The sequence below is a fragment of the Pogona vitticeps genome, chromosome 3, assembly GCF_051106095.1.
Source record: "Pogona vitticeps strain Pit_001003342236 chromosome 3, PviZW2.1, whole genome shotgun sequence".
In the NCBI taxonomy this organism is placed as follows: domain Eukaryota; kingdom Metazoa; phylum Chordata; class Lepidosauria; order Squamata; family Agamidae; genus Pogona; species Pogona vitticeps.
The window spans coordinates 121,135,929-121,157,878 of record NC_135785.1 but is presented as its reverse complement, the minus strand read 5'-3'; the positions used below and the strand labels follow the sequence as shown (position 1 = coordinate 121,157,878).

At 38.7% G+C, this 21,950-nt stretch overlaps 1 protein-coding gene across 34 annotated transcripts in view; it reads right to left on the bottom strand.

Annotated features, from left to right (window-relative positions):
* Positions 1–21,950, bottom strand: part of CTBP1 (C-terminal binding protein 1) — a 66,529-nt gene that overhangs the window by 8,183 nt on the left and 36,396 nt on the right. For 20 of the 34 annotated variants that reach the window (XM_020797044.3, XM_078390670.1, XM_078390664.1 and 17 more), the window contains 5 exons: positions 21,199–21,287; positions 19,046–19,261; positions 14,086–14,240; positions 6,043–6,187; positions 620–826 (listed from right to left, as the gene is read on the bottom strand). In XM_020797044.3, coding sequence (XP_020652703.1) covers positions 620–826; positions 6,043–6,187; positions 14,086–14,240; positions 19,046–19,052 — 514 coding nt within the window. In that variant the 5' untranslated portion in view covers positions 19,053–19,261; positions 21,199–21,287. The remainder of the gene's footprint in view (positions 1–619; positions 827–6,042; positions 6,188–14,085; positions 14,241–19,045; positions 19,262–21,198; positions 21,288–21,950) is intronic. The other 14 variants (XM_072994812.2, XM_020797045.3, XM_078390672.1 and 11 more) reach the window with 2 other exon arrangements.

Here is a 21,950-nt window from a genome sequence, read left to right as displayed (position 1 = left end):
AGCGTCAGCAACTAGGCAGTTTTCACCCCCTTCATCTTGCAGGTTCCCAACGCCACAGACATGCTTGTGTATTTCAGCTGCTGGAGAGTGAATGGAGGAGTTGTCTTCATCTCTAGCAGTTAGGCTTAGGGCTCTGATCTATTTTGTTCTACCTAGACTGAAAAATTCTAGGTGGGAGCATGACACTTCTGCAGATGTGTTAAGGATACTTCTATGGGTCATAACCTCTGCAATGATGGCAAAGAACTTTGCTTAGTATACAAGAAAGCCATGCTGTGACAGGTATATCCTGGAATTTATTCCTTTACTTGCCTGGGCAGAGGGAACCATTGAGCCCTTTTCTCTTGCAAGCAGGTCACTGTAACTACCATGACTGGGGGACATCCCTGAAATAAGGTCCAAAGAGTAAAATAATTTTAAATGCTGGGAATTGATATGGTGCATCTATAACCATTGTTTTAATTAGGGATCATAAGAAAGCACCAATGCATATGTTTACGTTTCTTTTGGGGTCGGGGATTGCTATGCAAAGAACAAGCAATGTGGCAAACACTTACATCCACACTTTAGTCCTAGCAGGGAACAAAGTTAGATATTTTCACTTTTTCAGTTGGCATACCTAACCCAATAATGCCCAGGGTTTCCCCTCTGATTCTTGCAGCTCCAGATGCAACTTCTCGTATCTGCTCCACACTCTGTACCCTTGTGCCTTCCCGCAAGGCCTGGTGAAGCCAGGTGGTTCGTCTGTAGAGGTTCAAGATGTGGCACATTGTAGAGTCTGCTGTTTCCTCTACTGATGCAGCTGGAACATTACATACTGCAATCCCTAAAAATAAAATACAAGGGAGAAATCCACATAATCTTATTAGAAACTACCCCACTTCCACCTTCCCAAAGGAACAAAGGGGAATAAAAAAGCCAGATACACTGTCTGTAGTTGAACCACTGGACAGATTCGGCGGGATGAAGAATATATCAATCACACTATGGTCATAGTGAAATTCAAAGGGATTTAAATTAGTCTTGACTTGCTTTTCACATACTCTGGCTCTAGCCCACTGTTGTTGTATCCAAGATAGAACAACCTCTGCTTGAGACTTTTCATCAATACAGATTGATTATAGTAGCAATTCACAGATAAAAATAAACAGGCAGTTTTAGAATGATCAGGAAACAGTTTAAAAGAACTGCCTAACCAGATCAACATAATGAAAATCTAAAACATGGACATGGACATAGCCTTAAAATAGAAATCAACTGCACATAATGTAAATTCTGTCTTTATGTAAAGCACTGAAAATTTTACTTTACGTCATGACATTTTTACCCTCTTAAAAACCTACTTTTTTAAAAAAATCATCTTTTCTAGCAGCTACTCACCAAACTAGAGTGGCATTTTGGAATACCAAATAAACAATATTACATAAGGCTTTTAAGTCTTTCTTTTAAAGAGAACAGCCTTGTGGACAATGAAGACTGGTTTTGTTTTCTACCTGGTACTTTCCATTATCCAGTATAAGTGCGTATTTAGGGGCATGGCTAAAACTGTGGCAGATTTCAGAATGAGATAAAAAAGAGATGTTGGTCAAATTCAGCATCACTTATTATGCAGCTTAACTATGTATAACACCCTCAGGATTTGGGCCATTAAATGTAAACAACATTGCCACAGTAGACGTGAACATTTGGAGCTCAAATAATCAGAAATCTGTCTGAAAAGTCAACATAAGATGGTCATAGTTGTTAATTATTGTTGATAGAAGAATAGATAGAATAGTTTATTTACAGTCCTTAGACCAGTATTGTTGATATTAGAACCCAAGAATTTGCTTAGTTAGTGCACAGCAAATGAAATGTTGGACTCATAACTTGCAACTTTTCCTTTAAAATGACTGGGGTCAGAAGTGTGTCTGTCAGAAATTGGAACACTTTTAAAGGAACTTTTGTATAATTGCTTGCTCTGCCTCCATTATGGGTCATTTTTTTTTCTTGCTGCTTTGCTCACAAAGTTGTGATCTTGTCTAACACTTGTTCAAGTGTATGACTAGTGTTCTTACTACACCTCTGAAAATAGAGAAACATATTCTCTGGTTCCCCCATGTGGCCAGTTCAGACACTGTGCACTGAACATACTGACAAAACAGTTTCTGGAAAGATTACTGAAGTAACATAAAACCACCCTTAGGTGGGTGGTCCTCTTGTTGTAGCTAAACAGCCCCAACAACCTCTCTTTCTTCTCCCTTCCAGCCTCTGCCCTAATTTTAGGAGCATGCCACTTGAATTAAAACGTAGAGCACCCAAAGCCACACAATATATTTTAGCAAAGAATACAGAATCCTTGAAGCACCCCATAATCGCCTCACAATTTTACTGCCCTTTCATGGCACAAAAAAGCTGCTGTTTGGAGTGAAGAAGGAGTGTTCAACTAATCCACTGACTTCAAGGAATGTATTTTTTATTTTACAGAAACAAGTCAGGAGACCATAGGCAACAGAGTGGTCGACCAGACCAGACGGGCGGGATAAAAATCAAATAAATATATAAATAAATAAATGAACTACAAAAATAAAATTCCATCTATGACTATAATGTGGAGGGGAGGGGCAGGGGAAGAAGTTTCCACAGATTAGCCAAATTAATGGAAAATCAGGGGAGGGGATGTGCACATGGTACTGATGGACAGAACTTTTATTTTTATACACAGCTTTCAATTTCCTGGATTAGTTAATAGCCAATAAATAAATTGACTCAGTCAGATACCAACAGCTGAGGAAGCCCATTTTCTTGCTCTCAGCCTCCAACAAACTGGATGCCCCACCAACCACCGCAAAGATTCCTCCCTCATGTAGAGATAGTGCTCAACAAAGGGTGGAATGCTGTATGAAAGGCATCAACCTGGATGCTGTTTACTCCTGACATATTTCTACCTTGCTATCCTTCAATATACCTTCCTCAGAAGTAGGCCCACTATATCCCATCAGCTTACTACAAGGGTCAATGTTCACAAAACCGCCACTTCCTGATTGGCTTTAAAAACACCTTCCTAGAAAGTAGTATTTCATTAGTGAAAGACCTCTATTATTCTGTGCACATTTTACTTGGGAAGTAAGTCCACCTGGATGCTATGGCACTCAGTTTATTTCTGGAAAGAAAGAAAAAGAGAATCCAGAAGTACATGGTACAAAGCATACAACTGTTCTTTAATGCAAGAAAACAGGATTCAGTTATTTATACCAATGGATGCTTTACAAATTATATTAAAATGTTTTTCTTCCCCCAGAACTGCATGACTAATGGTTCCTGGCTCTGGTACCATTGAAACAGTGTGGGTTTAACTGTCAACTGAGCCGTGCATGCTTAAGTCAGCTTTCCTACCACTGACTCCAGCAGCTCTTTCAAGAAGAACAATGGGTTTGTGCACTGTATTGGGGAAAAAAAGTGCATTCCCAGCTCAAAACTGTTTCCACAAACTCCTGTGCCTTCTAGGGCAGAGCAACCAAACACTTGAGGAGGAGCTAGCCAATGTTATGGCTACGTTACCCATAATATTGGGTAAAATATTCCCCCTTCTACAGCTGCCCTTGCAACACAACCCAGTCCTGCAGGCTTCTTGCTGAGGTGAATGAGAATCTATGAGACCTCTTGCTGAGCTTCAGCGGCAGCATCTGGCAAACATGTTGCTCTTTGCAGGCCCTTTAATTTATGATGGGGTGCTGATGACACTTCTCTCTCCACTCAAGTTCCTTGTGGGTGGGTGGGTGGAGGAGTGCCAATTTCAAGTAACTAGTAACTGGCTAGAGTCACCCAGAGATTCTGTGGCTCTTCCCTTCCATGTGGAAAAGGATGGCATTGGATTTAGGTTGTGTTATGGGAGAGCTCAGTAGAATGTCAATCAATTTAATGATTCCTCCCAGCATGCCAACTCATTCCAGCCAAGAGCTAGCCCTACTGCCATTCTTTTTGTATGCTCAGGAGCTGGGTTACAGCAGAAGCAGTCAGTCAGTCAGTCAGTCAGCCAGCCAGCCAGCCAGCTTCCCTCCCTCCCTCCTCTAGAATCATTCCCCACATCCCAACCCCTTTCTCTCTCTCTCTTCCTCTCCTTCACAGTCTGCATCTGAAATGATGACCTGCACTACAGCAAATACTCTTCTGTTCTCCATTTTCTTTCCCACAAACCACTATGGTTTTGTTTGCTTGGTGTACTCTGACCTGCACTACTGTTCTCCCCTCCTTGCAACTGCACATCTGTAAAGAATTCAGAGAACACGATGTGGGAAGCAGCACCAGCCAGGCAGTCATGTAATAGCCCTTCTACCATACCCCCAATAAGCAACACAGTGAAACCCCTTCTTGTGAGGAAGCTTCAGGACCTTGCTGGATTATGAGCAGATGCAACATAATTCCCCAGTTGTTTATAAAGATATCTAATTACTTGTAACAAATTACCTTTAAAAGAGCTGATTCCAAGCTCTGTGCACATAAGCACATGAAGATTATAAATCCCAAACATATTAGCAGATCTATCCAGTGGAGGCATCTCAGATTTTAAATTCCTGCAGATTTAAACTATTCTAGTATGTTTAAGCTAAATGCAAAAAAATTAATAATAATCCTCCATGGTATATACCTGCATATATAACTGTTCTCCTGTGCTTATTCTCGTACTGTCCTGGTTAACACTGTATAATTGACCACATGGCATAAAGCAAACTAGCAATGTCTACTGGAATTTGGGGTTTTCCAATTAGATCGCAGTTACTTCTTAAACTCCACTTTCTGGTAGGCTCCAGAGTACAAGGGAGCACTTCCTGGAGGTCACACCAAACTACTGCCTTTCTCTATCAACTGAACTGGATCCAGGCCCTCAGAGCTGAAGAAGTTAAATAGAATGTTAAGAACAAAACAAAACAAAACAAGATATGCCAGTTTTGCAATTACTAAAGATGAGCAGTCCCCAGTAGATTTATAATCTAGAATAAGACTAACACACACAAAAAAGAAAGAAGAAGTAAAACAAATGATTAGTGGAAGCAAACCTTGTGGAGGGGGAGAGAAAAGTGCAAGAGGGGGCAGAGCCTTTTTCTTTCTGACATAAATTTCTAGCATGCTCCAATGCTGTAATTTTTGCAGACACCGTGTCTGCCTGTAGCAGTACAAAGCACACCCAACAAACTTTAAATGCATCCACAACAGAACTTGAAATTAATGTATTAGAAGCAATTATGTTATCTGCAGGAGAAAAAGTTGTGTCAAAATAGTGAACAATTGATAACATTACTACTCTTATACCTAAAGAAAGGGAGAGAGAGTAGTATTCTTCCTAAATCATTATGGGGGGGGGGAGATAATGGCCATTGAGAGAATAATGGCCATGATATATAATTGTTGCTGTTGTTTTGTATTTAAGTGGTTAACAAATAAAACCCTTGAAAATAACAATAACTAATGTGTTACTCTTTAAATAAGTAGCAATGTTAAGGGACTTTCTTTTAAAAACTAGGAGCAACACATTATTTTTTTAAAAAACAGCATTCTAAGCTCTGATCTGAAATTATTATTCTACAGCATACTTTTAACCTCTAGTTTTATAGACAGAAATCTGTTGCTAGCTTCCTGCAGTTTTCCAACTTCCCATTATGCCAGCCAGAGATCAGATGAAATGAAGGTAACCTATGCTTGCAAAAGCTTGGAAGATGTCATATCGCTCTCATGACGTCCCAAATGCAAGAACAGAATAAATGTAGCCCTTTCTACCTTTGTCTTCAATACAAGCCCATAACTAGGCATTTTGGTGTGTGAGAGGAGCAAAGAGTACACTTGGCTAACTATGCCTTAACACAAAGCAAGAAACGTCTAACTCCAAATAGTCTGATAGAGGATGATCAAAATTATTGAATTAATTTCAGTAAAACTCAATTTCAGCATCTAGTGTAAAGTACACTTTATATATTAATGCAATATCTGCTTGCTATTGCTAATGCATAGCCTTTATTGCCACATTTCTACAACAAAATTTCAACCATAAATGAGTGGACGTAATACCTAAATCACCAGCAGATTTAATATCAATATTATCAAAGCCACTTCCGATTCGAACAATTATTCGAAGTGCTTTAAACTTCTCCAGATCTTCACGAGTCAAAGTGATGGTATGATACATCAGAGCACCCACTGCCTCATTTAATACCTGAAAGACAAAGAGAAGTAAATTACTTTCTCCTAAAAACTTTTCCAAAAATCAAGCACATAGCTGAAATTTTCTAGCAGGTGTATTAGAGATAGGATCAAGGGAGTGGGAGTGAGAAGAAAAAGTATGTACTGTACACACATTTCAAACCAACAAGTATTATCCAACTCACAAGGCCAAATTGTGTAGAATGAACTCCATCACCTGTAACAATAGAGCCATCTACCAATTTGGAAGTAGGAATTTAATATTCCAAGGTGAAGATGTGGTAGAATTTACGTAAATTATGCTAGAATACACTTTCTAATAAACCAAAGTTTGTGAAGTCTAAGCATATAACTGTATATTTGTTTTCAAAGGGAGCTGCACAAAAATAACTGTTTGCTGTTTCTCCTGATATTAGAGGTCCTTCTTCTCTCACTGATGTTAACAATCAGAGGAGCAACAGAACCTACAAAATTAAGCCCACATTACCCAGACTGGAAGAATCATTGTTATGCTAATGTCTCTATCTGCAATCACAAAGAACATCATTAAGCAATTCATTGTTATCAATATGCACTCAGGCATCCTACTGGCATGCTGCTTAAATTCATTACCAACAGCAGGAGTTTGCCACCTGCTCAAACTGTGCTGTACAAAATCCAGAAGTAACATAGTCTATGAGGATCAAGCTGCCCATTTTATATACGGCCTCGGTGTGTGAGAACAGCCAGCCCCCCCCCCAAAAGCCGGTGGCATCTACAATGTGCCTACTGAAATTCAAACGGTGCTACAACCTGTCTGTTTGAAGCAGCTTATTGCAAGAAACCTGCTGTTATTTACTCATTCTTCACTGTTAATCACAAGTGACATAATCTGTGTGTTTTATTCACAAGAAAGGCAATTCCCCCTGCTGACTACCAACCTATTCCCAACATAATACCCTGCTGCTCTAAAAATTATATCTTCAGAGCTAAAGATTTGGCTAATGGCTTGGGAGTGCCTAAAATACAGTGGTGCCTCGCATAACGTTTTTAATTGGTTCCAAAAAAAAAAACCTTATGCGAAAAAAACTTTATGCGAAACACCATTTCCCATAGAGATGCATTGGAAACCGGTTAATCCGTTCCAATAGGCACGGATTGCCGTCCTTAAGCGAAAAAACCCATAGGAAACATCGTTAAACGATACAATGTATCCTCCATTGGAATGTATTGTAGCTGACTCAATATGTTTCAATGGCTTTGCGAAGTCAATTTTTGCAAAATTAAGTGTGTCATAAAAGGGTCAAAATGGTTTTAAATGCTTGGATTAGCTTCTGCACCCTCTAAAACGGATGCAAAAGTTAATTTGGCTTTGATCTGACTTTTCGTTAATTAATGGTGAATTTTTTTCCCCCAACTTTTGACAGCTGTCAAAATCTGACAGCTCCATTAATTCCTATGGGGGAAGAAAAAATTCACAAAAAATTAATGAAGACTCAGCAACTGTTCTAAATTCTTGGGTTCGTTAGAGGACCCCCTACGTTGTGTGCAAACCTGATTTGGCTTTGATCTGAACTTTCGTTAATTTTTTGTAAATTGTTTTCTCCCCCATAGGAAAGCATGGAGCTGTCAGATTTTGACAGGTCCATTGGTTCCTATGGGCCAAAAAACAAAAATTCACAAAAAATTAACGAAACGTCAGATCAAAGCCAAATCAGGTTTGCACATGACTTAAGGGGTCCTCTAACGAATCCAAGCATTTAGAACTGTTTTGGACCCTTCTAAGACACTTTTTAAATTGAAAACAAAAAAAACGTTAAGCGAAGCAGGGGACCTAAAACAAAAAACGTTAAGCGAAGCATGGTCCCAAAAACGCTATGCGAAAATCGCCCATAGGGAAAAACGTTATACGAAGCACAATCTGCCTCTGAAAAAATAAACGTTAAGCGAAAAAAACGTTAAACGAAGCAAACGTTAAGCGAGGCACCACTGTACACAGAACATGCAACCACAACCAAGGTAGGTCTGATAATCCCAATATTCAGACTGCACATTCTCAGCTCCATCTTACTGGCTGGTATCAGCAGAATGTCATTAAAGGAGGATGCCTATGAATCCCCTTCGCAGCTCAGTTAACACAGTGCTTCACACAGCCAGGATTGGGGAAGAAGATCACGCTAAAGCCTAGCAACCACTATATGAGTCCCTACCGGCACATGGAAGAAGAGATCTAGCAGTAAGGAGACAGAGAGGCAACTGAGAAATTAGCAGGCCCCCTCAGGATAACTTCAGCTTGAAGCGTGTGCCTCTAAAGCAGTCTCCAGTTCTTCCTCATTATCCCCCAGGCCCAAGCTTGGAAAAATTATTTTTTTGACGACAAACCCCCAAGATTCAAGACCTGGATTTGTACTTTCACAGGAAGGTCACACTAATGTATAGCTAATGGGCTGCAGTAATTAATTCTGAGTGGCTCCACCCTATATGCCATTAATTTTTGATTGTCTCATGTTGATGGTCCAAGGGGTTCTGGTAAAAATGTTTGTCTTGGGCTAAAGCATCTGGCAAAGAAATGGATGACGAGAGGGTAAAGAGCAAGATCCAGACTCCTGAACATGAGTGGATGCACATAACACATGCTGATGTTAAACATTTCTGAAGAAGATAATTTTAAAGGTACAGAGCAAATTTAGTACAGCAGCAATCTCAAGGTCTAGTTCTGTCTTGAGAAAAGGCTGCCTTCTTTAAAAGCTGGTAACCTCACTCCTACTTTTTTGTTGTTGCTCTGGACTCTCTGTATCCAGTGATAGAAGGCCTCCAGTGCAACCTAACTCAGTTGTCTCACCTGTAAGGCTCTACTTTACATTACTAAGCAGAATATTTTTTTAAAAAATCCTGGAGTCATTTATGTTCTTAGAATGTACGTATATTGAATACCATTGTTTTGTTTTGCACATTTTCTGGCATATTCTTGTTAGGATTTTGATAGATTCACTCTGTGGTTTGAAACAGTTCTATTGGTATTCTATCTACTCCTGGTGATTTCTTTCTTCTCAGTGTTTTCTGAGCAGCTTTCACTTCACTTTCAGGAACAGCAGGTTCTTCACCATAGGATTCTTCTTCAAAGGAATCTGTCCTCCTTTTTTCTCTTCTGTTTAGGTATACTGTTTGTGTATATTGTTTCCACCTTTTTATTTTCTCCTGGTCAAATAGTATGCTTCCCTGTTGGTTATTCAGCATTACTAATCTATGTTTAAACTTCCTTTTAATTTTAAGGATCTTCTAGAAGAGATCTCTTCTTTTCCCCCTTTTGTTGTTCTTCTCTATTTCTTTGAACTCTTTATTGTAATAGCTATCTTTGTCTCTCCATGACAGTTGCTAAAAAACTGCATTCAGAGTTCTGACTCTACTTATGCCACCTTTTACTTTTGCTTTTTGCCTCTCCTTTACAATTTTAAGTGTTTCCTTCATCATCCAATTTGTCTTTCTCTACTCTTCCCTAATAATATCTGTGGTTTCAACCCACTGCTTCATTGTCAACTGAGTTTAGTAATGCAAATCTGTTCGTTATGTGGACTTTAAATTCATCAGGAAAGTTGCTTAAACTATATTTTGGCAGTATGATTTTTTTTTTGTGGATTCCCCCCCCCCCAGCTTTATTTTAATGTTGGATATGCTCATGTTCATGATCAGTACCACAATCCACTCTTGAACTTGTTTTGGCAGAGAGAATACAGCTTCTCCATCTTCCTTTCAATTATGTAGTCTATTTGATTTCTGTATTTTATTTCTGATAATGTCAGAATGTACAGCCATATGTTTGGATGCTTGAAGTTTGTATTTACTTTAAACAGAAATGGCTTTGAAGAACTCTATCAGTTGTTCTTCTGCTTCATTTTTTTTCCATAGGCCAAATTTTCCAACATTTGGTTCTTCGTTCCCTACTTTTGTGTTCAGCCACCTATGATTACCAGCATGTCTCATTTTGGTGTGCGATCAATTTCTTTTCTGATGTTTGCATAAAAGCTTTCAATTTTCTTTCCCCAGCATCAGTAACTGGAACATAAGACTAGAGTGATAGTTATGTGGATAGGCTTTTCATAGTGTTTGACTGATATTATTTGGTCAGATTATTGTGAAGCCCATTTTGCTTTGTGCAAGTTAAAACTTAAAAATCCCACCGAAGCCACAAAACAATACATACAATAATACGGAAAGCCAATAAAAATTGTCTCTAAATGTTGTGTTTCATTTGGATTAAAAGGATGTGGGGGAACCTGCCTCATGAGGGCTTTTTACAAGGGCTTTGAGAAATTAGAGAAGATATATTTGACAGCTCAGCTCTTAGTAACAAAAAACAAAAACAAAAGCAAACAAGAAATCCTTGCCAACTTACATATACAAGAAGAGAAAGAAAGGAAAGATGTGTTTGAATTAATGGAAGACATACCACAACAATAGCCTTCAGAAAAGAGAATCCTGAATTTTCTTTATTTAACTATTTTACTGTGTAAATAAATACTTTCTTGGGGTACTATTAGTCTCAAGAAACATCTCTAGAGATACTTTAACTTTACTAGGCATACACAGAGAGAGAAAGAGAGAGTGTCATTTAATTGTTTCAATTATTTTCACAAAGACACTGACAAATACAATTATAAACAACAAGATGTACAGAGACATTTGAGATTCTTCATATTCCACCAGTCAGCCAATGGATGCCAAAGTGCACATTGTGCAATAACATAAGAAAACACTAAGAAAATAGTCTAAAGGAAAGACAAATGTTTGTATTCAGAATCTATTATGTGATTTCAATTCATTAAAGAGATACCTAAGATCAGTGCAGAATTTCCTGTTAGTTAAAATATGAGGCAAGCTAACAAGAGCTTCTTCCCATTTTTGGAAAAGATTTAAAAACAACAGAATTTTGCAAGTGTCAAAGATGACACAGGAACATGAAATGGCACCAATTACCAGTTTGACATGTTCTATGCACTTTGTTTCCCTCAAACTATTTATATGCACCAAAAACAGTTGAGCAGCTCTCAACTGGGAGTCCACTGAGTCCAGAAATCTGGGCTTGCGGGGAAAGAAAGCATCTCTGCAGGCCAGGTTCCAACCTGTCATGGGTGGGATCTTACCGATTAGCGACAACATTTCAGTAATCTCCAAAGGAAGTCCCAAATACAAAGCAGTGTCAAGGATTGGTACCTGAGTTTCTTAATGCATGCATAATTGTGGAAAGACCTTGTTCTCTAGCATGGTATGCTATTGATATCAATATGTAAAGCTGATGAGAAATATTCCTGGCCGTATGTGCTCCCTGGTATCTCATAAAACAGTGGTTGGGGAACAGGGATAATTTACCCCAAATGGGGTAAAAGTGAAAATCCTGTGGTCCACACAGGTTTCGCGTAGTCAATGAAGTAGAAGTAGATGTTTTTCTGGAACTCTCTGGCTTTCTCCATAATCCAGTGCATGTTGGCAATTTGGTCTCTAGTTCCTCTGCCCCTTCAAAATCCAGCTTGTACTTCTGAGAGTTCTTGGTCCACATACTGCTGAAGCCTACCTTGTAGGATTTTGAGCATAACCTTGGTAGCATGTGAAATGAGTGCAATGGTACGGTAGTTGGAACATTCTTTGGCATTCCTCTTCTTTGGGATTGGGATGTAGACTGATCTTTTCCAATCCTCTGGCCACTGCTGAGTTTTCCATTGATGATGATAAAAAAAATAGTGCACTGGTCCTTTGATGTTGGGTTGTGTCACCAGGGTGGGTGACATGACCTTTAGCCTGGTTTGTTCATTTTTGCACACCACACGCAGAATGATTAAAGTGGTAGGAAAAGCCCCCCCCCCCAAACTCTGTGTTGGCTGTCTCTAGCAAGCACGTCATTGCTAGCAGCACTCTGGCAGTTATTGATGATAATTAAATCCTCTGCAAGTTAGCAAAAAATTAATGCAACTTGCTAGGCATGTTGGACAACTTACTACTCCCTATACCACCCCATGGCTAGTGTGCAATGTGTTCCAGCAAAAATAGTGGACATCTTTATTAAATTTGGTGCATCCTGCTAGTTCGGCACATCACCAGGCAGCCATTGATACTGATGATATATCCTGCTAGCTTGGTACACAGCCTGTGTAGATTCAATAAGATTTTAAATTCAAATAATGTATGATTTCTTTCCTTTAAATCAAAGGGGTAATGTTGGTGTATATAAATTGGGGGGGGGGTAAAAGGTAAAAAAGTTCCCTGACCCCTGTCATAAAAAGATCAGGCACATACAGAGATGCTTCCAGCATATGAAAGTTGCACAAGGGATATATCCCCTTCTGTCTAGGCAGAGGGATGGGGACCCAAGGGGCTATCCTACCACCAGCACTTCTAGTACACATGGACTTTGTCAGGGTGCTGACAAAAAACATAACCCATTGTCAGCTGGTGTACTACTTCCTAATAGAGACTACAACTCCTAAATTGAAAGAAGAAGAAAGAATAGAGCTGGTTGTCAAAGGAATTCCAAAAATACTGCAGTCTAGACTGTTCCATGCAGCAGCTTTATGAAGTTACAGATAAGTATTAAGGACAGAATTTAACCCTATAGCTCCTCTTAAGGGGTCCCAGAGGGCATAGTGCGAATCATGCCCAGTGGCTTCAGGGATCCAGTGAGCCAGCTCTGTTTCTGCCCATGGCCTCCACTCTTCTAACTCTACCATTGTAGGTCTTCCCAAAGTTCCTTGCTTCTTTAAACAAACAGACAACACTTCAAAAACAGGGGGGGGGGGGATGACTTTTTTGTTTCTGGCATAACCTACTGTTTTCTTCAATCAAATGTGACCCTGGATCTTGCATCCATCTGTTGTCCCTGTTGTTTCCTTGGACGCAGCTCCCTAAAGACCAGGGAGATAATCTAGCTACACATACAATATCCCTGCCATCAACTATTTTGATGAATGACAAAAACAAAACAAGTAATTCTTTGTCAACATCTTTAGAGTGCACTTCCATTTATTAGAGAAAATAAATCTGGCACTTCTCTGAGAAGGTCAGCCATTAACACTTTTCAGAAATTATACCGATTTCTTCAGTAAAGAACCATTATTTTTAATGAGATCTCACATCAGATGGATTGACAGTTATACAGATATCTCAGGACTGGTTCACATTTTTTTTCTCCATACACACTTATATGTGGATGTACGGATGAATGGAGACACTTCCATCCGAACCAGTAATTTGACAAGAGCTAGCTGTAGCCCTTTTGAAGCCACTGCAATTAAAGAGAACTTTGCCACTGCCTTCCAAAACTTTTTTTCCTGTTAACAATGGACTAAACTACTGCTCAAAACCAAATACTTACCATGTTCAAAGCACTAAATGTAATTACCTCAAAGACTTCCACAAGAGCTCTCTGAGTTATGTCAGTGTTAAAACGAATGACTTCCTTAAATTTAAAAATAAGAAACGAAAAGCTTGTGAGGCTCCATTGAAAGTCTCCACTTAATGGACCCGAATTTCTGGTTTCGATCTTATAGCTACTGTACTAGTTTGGAATCCATTCTCATGACTACAGTCCTCCAACTGCTATTGCAACAAATTGGTCACAAGGTTCCCAGCCGGAGACTTCCAGCTCACAGCCATGGGCTGCCTTTCCCAGCCAGAAAGAGCTTATCTGCAGTGCCAAGACATCTGTGGGTCTCAAATACTGTAGAGCAGAGATTTCCCAGTGAAACTTTGCAAGGACCAGTAGTGTGGTGAGCTGGACTCAGTACATTTGAGAAAGTGAAATGGTGACTGCAGACTAGAGTATAATTTCAAATGCAACTCAGAATTATAGGAAATGTCAGGGCTAGGTGATGTTCTGTTGTTAGCAAGAACACAACACTTCCTATGCATTACATGAATGTTTAAAGAACTTTTCAACATTACCTTTTCATGAATTTCTTGTGTGGACTGTGCATCACAGAATGCCACTGTAGCTACGTCCTTCAGTATTGGCATTTCTACTGTACAATCCCTGCCATCAAGCAGTGCTACCAAAGGGCGTGGGTGCATGGGCCCATTCATGATTGGTGGTCGAATGCCTAAAAACGAAAAGGAAAACAACGTGTCATGCACACACTGAAGTCCATTTTTAAAAAGGACAAAAACAAACAAATCATTTTTCTAGGCTGGTGAAGACAACATTGCTAGAAAAAATGGGGAGAGAACAATCAAAATTGGGTTCTCAGTGGTAGACACCATGAACAGGGCATTTTAAAAGCCAGCCATTGAATTCCTGCCATTGTGTGGGGTGGCTTATTAAGAAATAAGAATGTTGAACCTGCTTTGCCTGACCCAAGCCATTCCCAAGCATGTACAGTAGAGGAAGGAAGCAGTGCAGAAAATACAAGGATTCCTTGTATTTGTAATGACGGTTATAACTCTGGCATGGAAGGATTGACTAAGGTGGCACTTGTGATATCTAAAAATCACCTGCAAATGGCCGGGCTCAACTAGACCATAAATTACTAATACTGGCATTTAAGGACAAACACTATAGTAATTTTTGTGGAACTATTTACAGGGGTCCAGGAAAAGGATATTTCAGCTCTTACAAGCATTTTTCAACATAGGTCACATCAAGAGATATAAACAGTCACTACTGAGCATGCCACAGACACATACAATTCACTGCACATAAAAGCAACCTTAGAAGAAATCAACCGCCATACATGACAGAAGGACAGGGGGAAGAGAATAACCTGGCGACATTCTAGCTGAAGGGGATAAATAATTTAATTAACAGAAAGACTTCATTTTGGTTTCTGATGGCTGCAGTGGAATTTTATTTGGTTATAGTACTATGTCTTTACAGCCACCCTATTTTTAGAGGGGGGCAACTATTTGTTTACAGTAAGAAAGAATTTTTTTTTCAGTGTAATATGTAGGCACTTACAATTACATATGTTCCCATTTAGATACTGAAAAATAGGTACGGTTAACGAGTCAGTGACGCAAGAGTAGGGTCACCAGATGAAAAAGGGGACAGGGTTGCTATATCTTTAATAATTGTGCAGAGGAGGAAATGGGAAATGTCAGCATGTGTAGCTTGCATTAGAGCCTGTGCCTGATGAAATTTCCCCTTCTGAGCAACTATTAAAAGTACAAGAATTCTGTTGTCTTTTTCATCTGGTCAACAACTTACAACAGCTGGTCAGTATCGTCACTACATACCATCGAATCCAACTTGCTCAACTTGGTTGAGTTTCTGTGAGCTAGTGGAATGGATACAAGCATCCTGTAAGAATCTAAGCTAGAGGTGAAACCATATCATGAATAACCTGATCTTCTCAACCTCTGTGACCTTCACTTGTAACATTTTTGTCTTACAATGAAGTTTCTTTTTAATGCACTGCAACCCTGCATTCAATTACTCCAAGTCAGTCCTCATCCTACTTCATAAAGAGTTTCATGTCTCCAGACGTTACTTAATGTCAATACGATTCAGTTTAGTATGTGGATGCAATACTTAACTGATAATTTTTAAAAATGGTTTTCTATCCACTATGTGTCTGAATTAAGATGTATAATGTGCATCCGTGGTCTAATATTTTAAATTGCTGAGTATCTTTCCATTGGAATCCCCAAATACTCATGCTTCTTTTTAAAACAGGACAGTGAATCTAAGTAGGTTAATGCCTAGAAAATATGATACGTCTAGCACAGGGTGCAGAATTCCAGCCCTTTTTCCTCTCAAGAATTACAGCTTGCTTTTTCAGATAGGATGATGAGCCTCTGACTCTCTTAAACAACAGTGTAGTGGTTCTCAAACATGGGTCTCCTGATGTTTTTGGACTAAAACTCCCAGACGTTTTCACCACTAGCTATGCTTGCCAGGTCTTCTGGGAGTTGTAGTCTAAGAATATCTGATGATGCAAGGTTGGGAATTACTATTCTACTGAAAGTTACTCACTTATGGGTGGGAAAGTGATCTCCTCACTATCCCATCAGTCATCTGAGTCATTATCTTTGCTCCACAAGGGAAAAGAGGGAGGCTGAAAAGTATTTCTTCAGATCTAACTGTGCCAGTATTTTGCAGCAACAGTGCCAAGACATGCCAGTATCCTTGCTTACCGAGTACAGTGGTGCCTCGCTTAGCGATTGCTCCGTTGAGCGATGAAATCGCTTAGCGATGGGGTTTTGGCCATCGCCAGAGCGATCGCTTAGCGATGGCCCCTATGGGGAAAAATTGCTTTGCGATGATCGCGGGGAAGCAATCATGGCAAAGCGACCCTTTTTGCACAGCTGATCGGTGGTTCAAAAATGGCCGCTGGAAAAACAAAATGGCCGCCCGCTGTTTTGCCTCGCTTTAGAGGCACCGAAAATGGCCGCCCCTATGGAGGATCTTCGCATAAGGTCAGTTTTTAAGTCCATAGGAACGTATTAAACACATTTTAATCCGTTTCTATGGGCTTTTTAAAATCACTTAGCAACGTTTTTCCTGGAACAGATTAACGTCGCTAAGCGAGGCACCACTGTAGATGGAACAAGGGTATGATTTTGTACACCACACTTTACGAAGGATGTAGATAAGTCATCGCATGTTCAGAGAAGGACAACAAGGATTATCAGGGGTCTGGAAACCAAGCCCTATGAGGAAAAAGACTGAAAGAACTTGAGCCTTGAGAAAAGAACACTGAAGGGAGATGCGATGGGACTCTTCAAATACCTGACAGACTGTCATACAGAGTAGAGGCAGAATTTGTTCTTGATTATCCCAGAGTGCAGGACATGTAATAATAGGCTGAAGTTACAAGAAGCCAGATTTCGATTATCAGGAAAAACTTCCCAACTGTTAAAACAGTACAATAATGGACCACAATTACCTCAGAAGGTGTTGCGTGCTCCAACACTGGAGTTATTCAAGAGAGTTAGACAACCATATTTCACACTAAAAGCTGTACTATGTATTTTTGTAGTTTTCTAAGTACAGAATATGGTGTCACATATACTTTGATTTGGATTCCTGCACTGAGCATAAGGTCGAGCTTGATAGCTTTATAGGCCCTTTCCAACTCCCTTATTCTATGATTCTATGCAAAACTCAGATTAGTTCTTATGTTGGCAGAAGGGATCACTGTAGGTTTGATGATTTGCCTCCACCCCCAACCCCCCTGAAAGGTTCTGGCAGCTATATTTTGTCATCAGATACAATGTTATATAAGTTGTATACTGAATACAATGCCACTGGCCAACAATGGGAAGAGCTCAGAAAGCACAGTGGATAGCTAGACACAAGAGCTGACTCAAGAACCTGACAATAATACATACATTTAAAATTAAAGGCCAGTTCAGTGCAGCCAGCAGTAGGTCCTAAAATATAGCCCATGGCTATAATTGTGTATTTCCTTCAGGCAGTTAGACATTGCAAAACCAAAGAAAGTTTATTTTATTGAGAAAAAAAACTCTGTTTTCTTGCTCATAACAATGTCATGTTTCTGTTAATGAGGGGGTGGGTTCTAGACTGACTGTACAACTCTAAACTGTCTGCCTGTTTCAGTTCCCCCAACAAAGATCAGAAGTGAGATGGCCAGGCAGCACCCACCTCGGAGCCAGCATGGAGTACATGGGGGGGGGGGGGAGGAGTTTTTTTTTTTTTTACTGCTGGAGCTCACCTCTGGTGGCAGATATGAAAGTCATTTGCAACTTGGCTGCAAGCATTCATTCATTCATTCATTCATTCATTCATTCATTCATTCATTCATTCATTCATTCATTCATTCATTCATTCATTCATTCAATTAAAACTAACTAACTAACTAACTAACTAGCTAAATACTTAAGTAACTATTATACTGTGCCACCTGGCCTGGGGCCACAGCATGTACATAATGCTATTCTCAACCTTATATTAAATAACTCACTGGCAGAAGGTCAGTCATTGTGACTTACTTGGCATCTCTCAATTCAGCCCTCCTTAAAAGGATATAATCTCAGAGAAAACTTTCTACTTTTTTCCATGATGAACCCAGGTCTCTGGGACTCTTTTTTCTCCCTGCTCTCAAAAGCTGAATTATAACATACTTTTGCAAAATAACAAAAACAGTAGTTTTGCACTCTGAATCAAATAAGTAGCTAAGTTAGATTCTGAGAGGGAATCTGGAAATGGATTCTTAGAAACTGAGAAAGTACAACCATGTATTTTTGCCATTTTTTTTCCAAGTACAGAATATGAGGAAGAATTTGGACAAGGAATCCAAAATTTCAAATAATGCAAATCTTAATATAAGGCTTCCTCTTCTTCCTCTTTTTTGAGAAAAGGTTTTTGGGCAAAAGTAAGATTTAGAAATGCCCTATTCATTCTTTCTTTATTCAAGGAAGTCCACTCGTAGGACTCCTTCCAATGTTAACATTAGAACTGGTTATGGAAATGAATCCATATGTCATGTGCATTCCCTCTCTTTTGACGAAGACATGAGAGCTTAATGCATCCATTTCCAGTTTTAAAATAATCATGGCTGTCTATGACATTTGTACTCAAAAACTGAAATTAATATAAATTATAGTCTTTGAACAAACCAGTGTCATAAAACACAGGTTAGGGATCATTAACTATCTGACTTCTTTAAATAAACCACAATTTAAAGGCACTTAAAGGTCCGATGCCTTCAAACATTAAAAAAAAAAAAACCTCCTACGGGTTCAGTTCCATATACTACAATACTTCTGTTCTTCAATTCAAATCTCTACAACAACGTAACTCCAAGGTGAAAAACAGACTTTAACCAAAAACACAAGATAAGAGTTTAAGATTCAATGGTTTGACAAGTGTTTCTGTGAGTATGAAGTCAAAGGTGATTAGAAACATTTGTTAACCAATTCCAGAGTTCCAAAACCCCCTACCAACCTGCCATTTCTTAAATTGGTTTTCAGTTTCTTAGTCATTAATTCGACTTCTCATCTATTTACAGTCTTCAGTACTGGAAGGCAATACAGCAATCTGTTATTTGATCTTCCTTCTCATGTCTTTTAAGTTTTCATTCAGGCCCCTGCAATCTTGAACCAAAGGTTTAAACGTCTTATTCACTGCAATCTCTGTATCTTGGATCGAGTTCAAATTTTACTAAAAATTAAAGAAACAAAAAGAAAAAATACAGTAAGACAACATTAAGGGTCCAGTGATCACAAATGCCAGGAGGTTCTAACTTAAAAGCTCTCAATGAATCTGTCCAACTGCACTTTGTCCTCATCCACTAATCTTCTATCGATGTTGTTAGAACATGAAGACATCTGATGCACCCAACATGGCACCACTCTGTCCCTCCTTCCTAGAAATAAATTAAGAACTACCCAAAAATGTGACTTAGAGGAGTACAGAAAGCTAAACTCAAGTATTTGAGTAACAACTGGTCTTCTTCGCAAATCTCTTGGAACAACCTGGGTCAGTGAACTTAAATGACTTTGTGAAAAGGGAAGGAAAAAGGGAAGATGAAGCACAGACTGCTGAACGAGTCAGTCAAAAATAAAGCCACCAAAGAAGATTGGGCTGTGACGGTGGTAGCAGAAAGTGATGTTCACTTTACAATATTGGGGATTAGTTTCTTTGCAAGGTCTGTGCAATGTATATTGGAGGCAATATTAAGGTTTTTAAAGAGTGAAAGAGTTCTCTAACTTTTCTAAAGGGCTGAACTTCAGAAAGAGTTCATCAGGTACTTCCCAAATGCTTGGAAATGCATCCAAGAAGTCGAGAGGTCTGCCTTGTCTGAATTTGGAAATAGGCAGCTGAGGACAATGACTGTGTCATAGGTATTTGAACTAAAGATCCATAGAGGAGCTTTTATTCTGAATTTGAAAGAGTTAGGGAGTTTAAGTGACAACCTTAATGTTTTCCAAATGTATTTTTAATTATTTATCTAAAAATTCATTAATTGAGCAGATGTTACTCTACAAAATGCTACTAATGAAACGGATCATCAACACACTTTGCCATGCAAGCATATGACCTCCAGACAATGTTTAATAGCTACCACATTTCTCTGTACCGATGAGTGCTGTTAATTTAAGGTGTGTACAAGACATTTTACAATCTATTTAACACTAACCCACCATTTCAGAGACTAAAAGATACAAATATTTCTTGATAGGCTATATTTTGAACATATTAAGGGGGGGGGGAAACAGTCATCTCTTACTAAGACAGTCAAGCAAACTGTCCCAACTATTAACATTTTCTGAGCTGAGAGGTGTAAGTTTTAACATTGTTATCAGATTTTGTTTCTGATCAATGATATAATCAAAATCTAAAAAGATTAACCCACAATGAATGCCTTTAGTCTCCACTTCATATATATGGATTGTCTTAAACATGTAAATGAAAATTTTAGGGCATTACATGATAATCTTATATTCATATGTGAAGTAGTATCCTCAAAACAAGTAGTAGAAAGCAACCAATCTAAATATTAAAAATGTGAACACAATTAGATTTATTGGTTAATTTAGCAGATAAATTGGAATACAAAGGAGGATTTGTATTCCTACAGTCCTCGTACTCCTGGCTAGTGATGGCATTACAAAGCATCAATTCAGGCTTGTAAACTCAAGCTATGATTTTATTATCTGGTAATCAACAGAAGAGAAAAATCACAACATTTCTGAAGCAAACTTTCAACATACATTCAAAATCCCCATCACACTGTGACCTGACCCAGATGTGTTTTAGGCACATTTTTAACTCATTTTTTTAAGGTTAAGCATTGCATCAGTTATATGTGTTTTTTAGTCTTCTGAACAATGATCAAAATCTAGACAGACTGGTGAAGTCCCACTGAAATTAATGAGGTGTAACTTTGTCCCAACCCATCATTTCAATGTAATGAAAGGGCAGCTAAAATTCTCTGGATTTGGCCAATGTCACTTCAATACACATCTGGACAGACCAACATGCACAATTAGAATTAAAATTCATTCATATGCCATTTCTTCATAGGCCATGTTAAGTGAACTTCTGAATGTATCCCTTTGAAAGTCCATGACTCGTAGGCCCAATATTTGACCTACCTTTCATTTTTTAACATCTGTTTGCAAAGTCCATGTAATTCTTTAATTTTTCTTTTTTCCTCAAAACAAATGCTTGAATTCTCCTTTTTCTGAAAAATATATGAATGCCAAAAGAAAGCACAACACTCATGAGTAACCCTATAAATTACAAGCCATCAAGTGTGTGAAATGCAGGGGTAACATGGCAGAGAGGAATTCACTTCTCAACAGTTATTTTGCACTTAATTACTCTTAAGATAATACCTTTTAATTCAATATATTTGGGCAAAATGCTTTTGAAAAGCTTTCATTTTAAGACATGATGAATCAAAGTGGTTTTGATTTTAACAAAAGGCTATTCAAACACTCAACTTTAAACTTTTTAAAAAATCCACATCAAACGGTATCAATGAAACTGGAGATAGCAGAATCCCTGTCCTATGTCTTTTACTTATACATGTAACCCCCTACGATCTCTGGATTTTGTCCAGATAATAGCTTCATCACTTTGTATCTCCTAGCCTAGACAATCTGATAACTAATTTATCATCTACCGCACAGCATGCCTGGGAGGTGTTGTAAGAACAATGACAACCTGATGATCCTCTCATTCTAAATTGTTCTTTCAAAATGGTCCAGATGTTAGTTTCCCCAGCAAATCTCAATGTTAACTTGGAAAGAGTCCACATATGGGATACTTATTATTAAGGTTTGGAACTACTGTTGCTGATTTATTTATTTTATTATGTTTGGATCAGCAGCAATCTAAATGG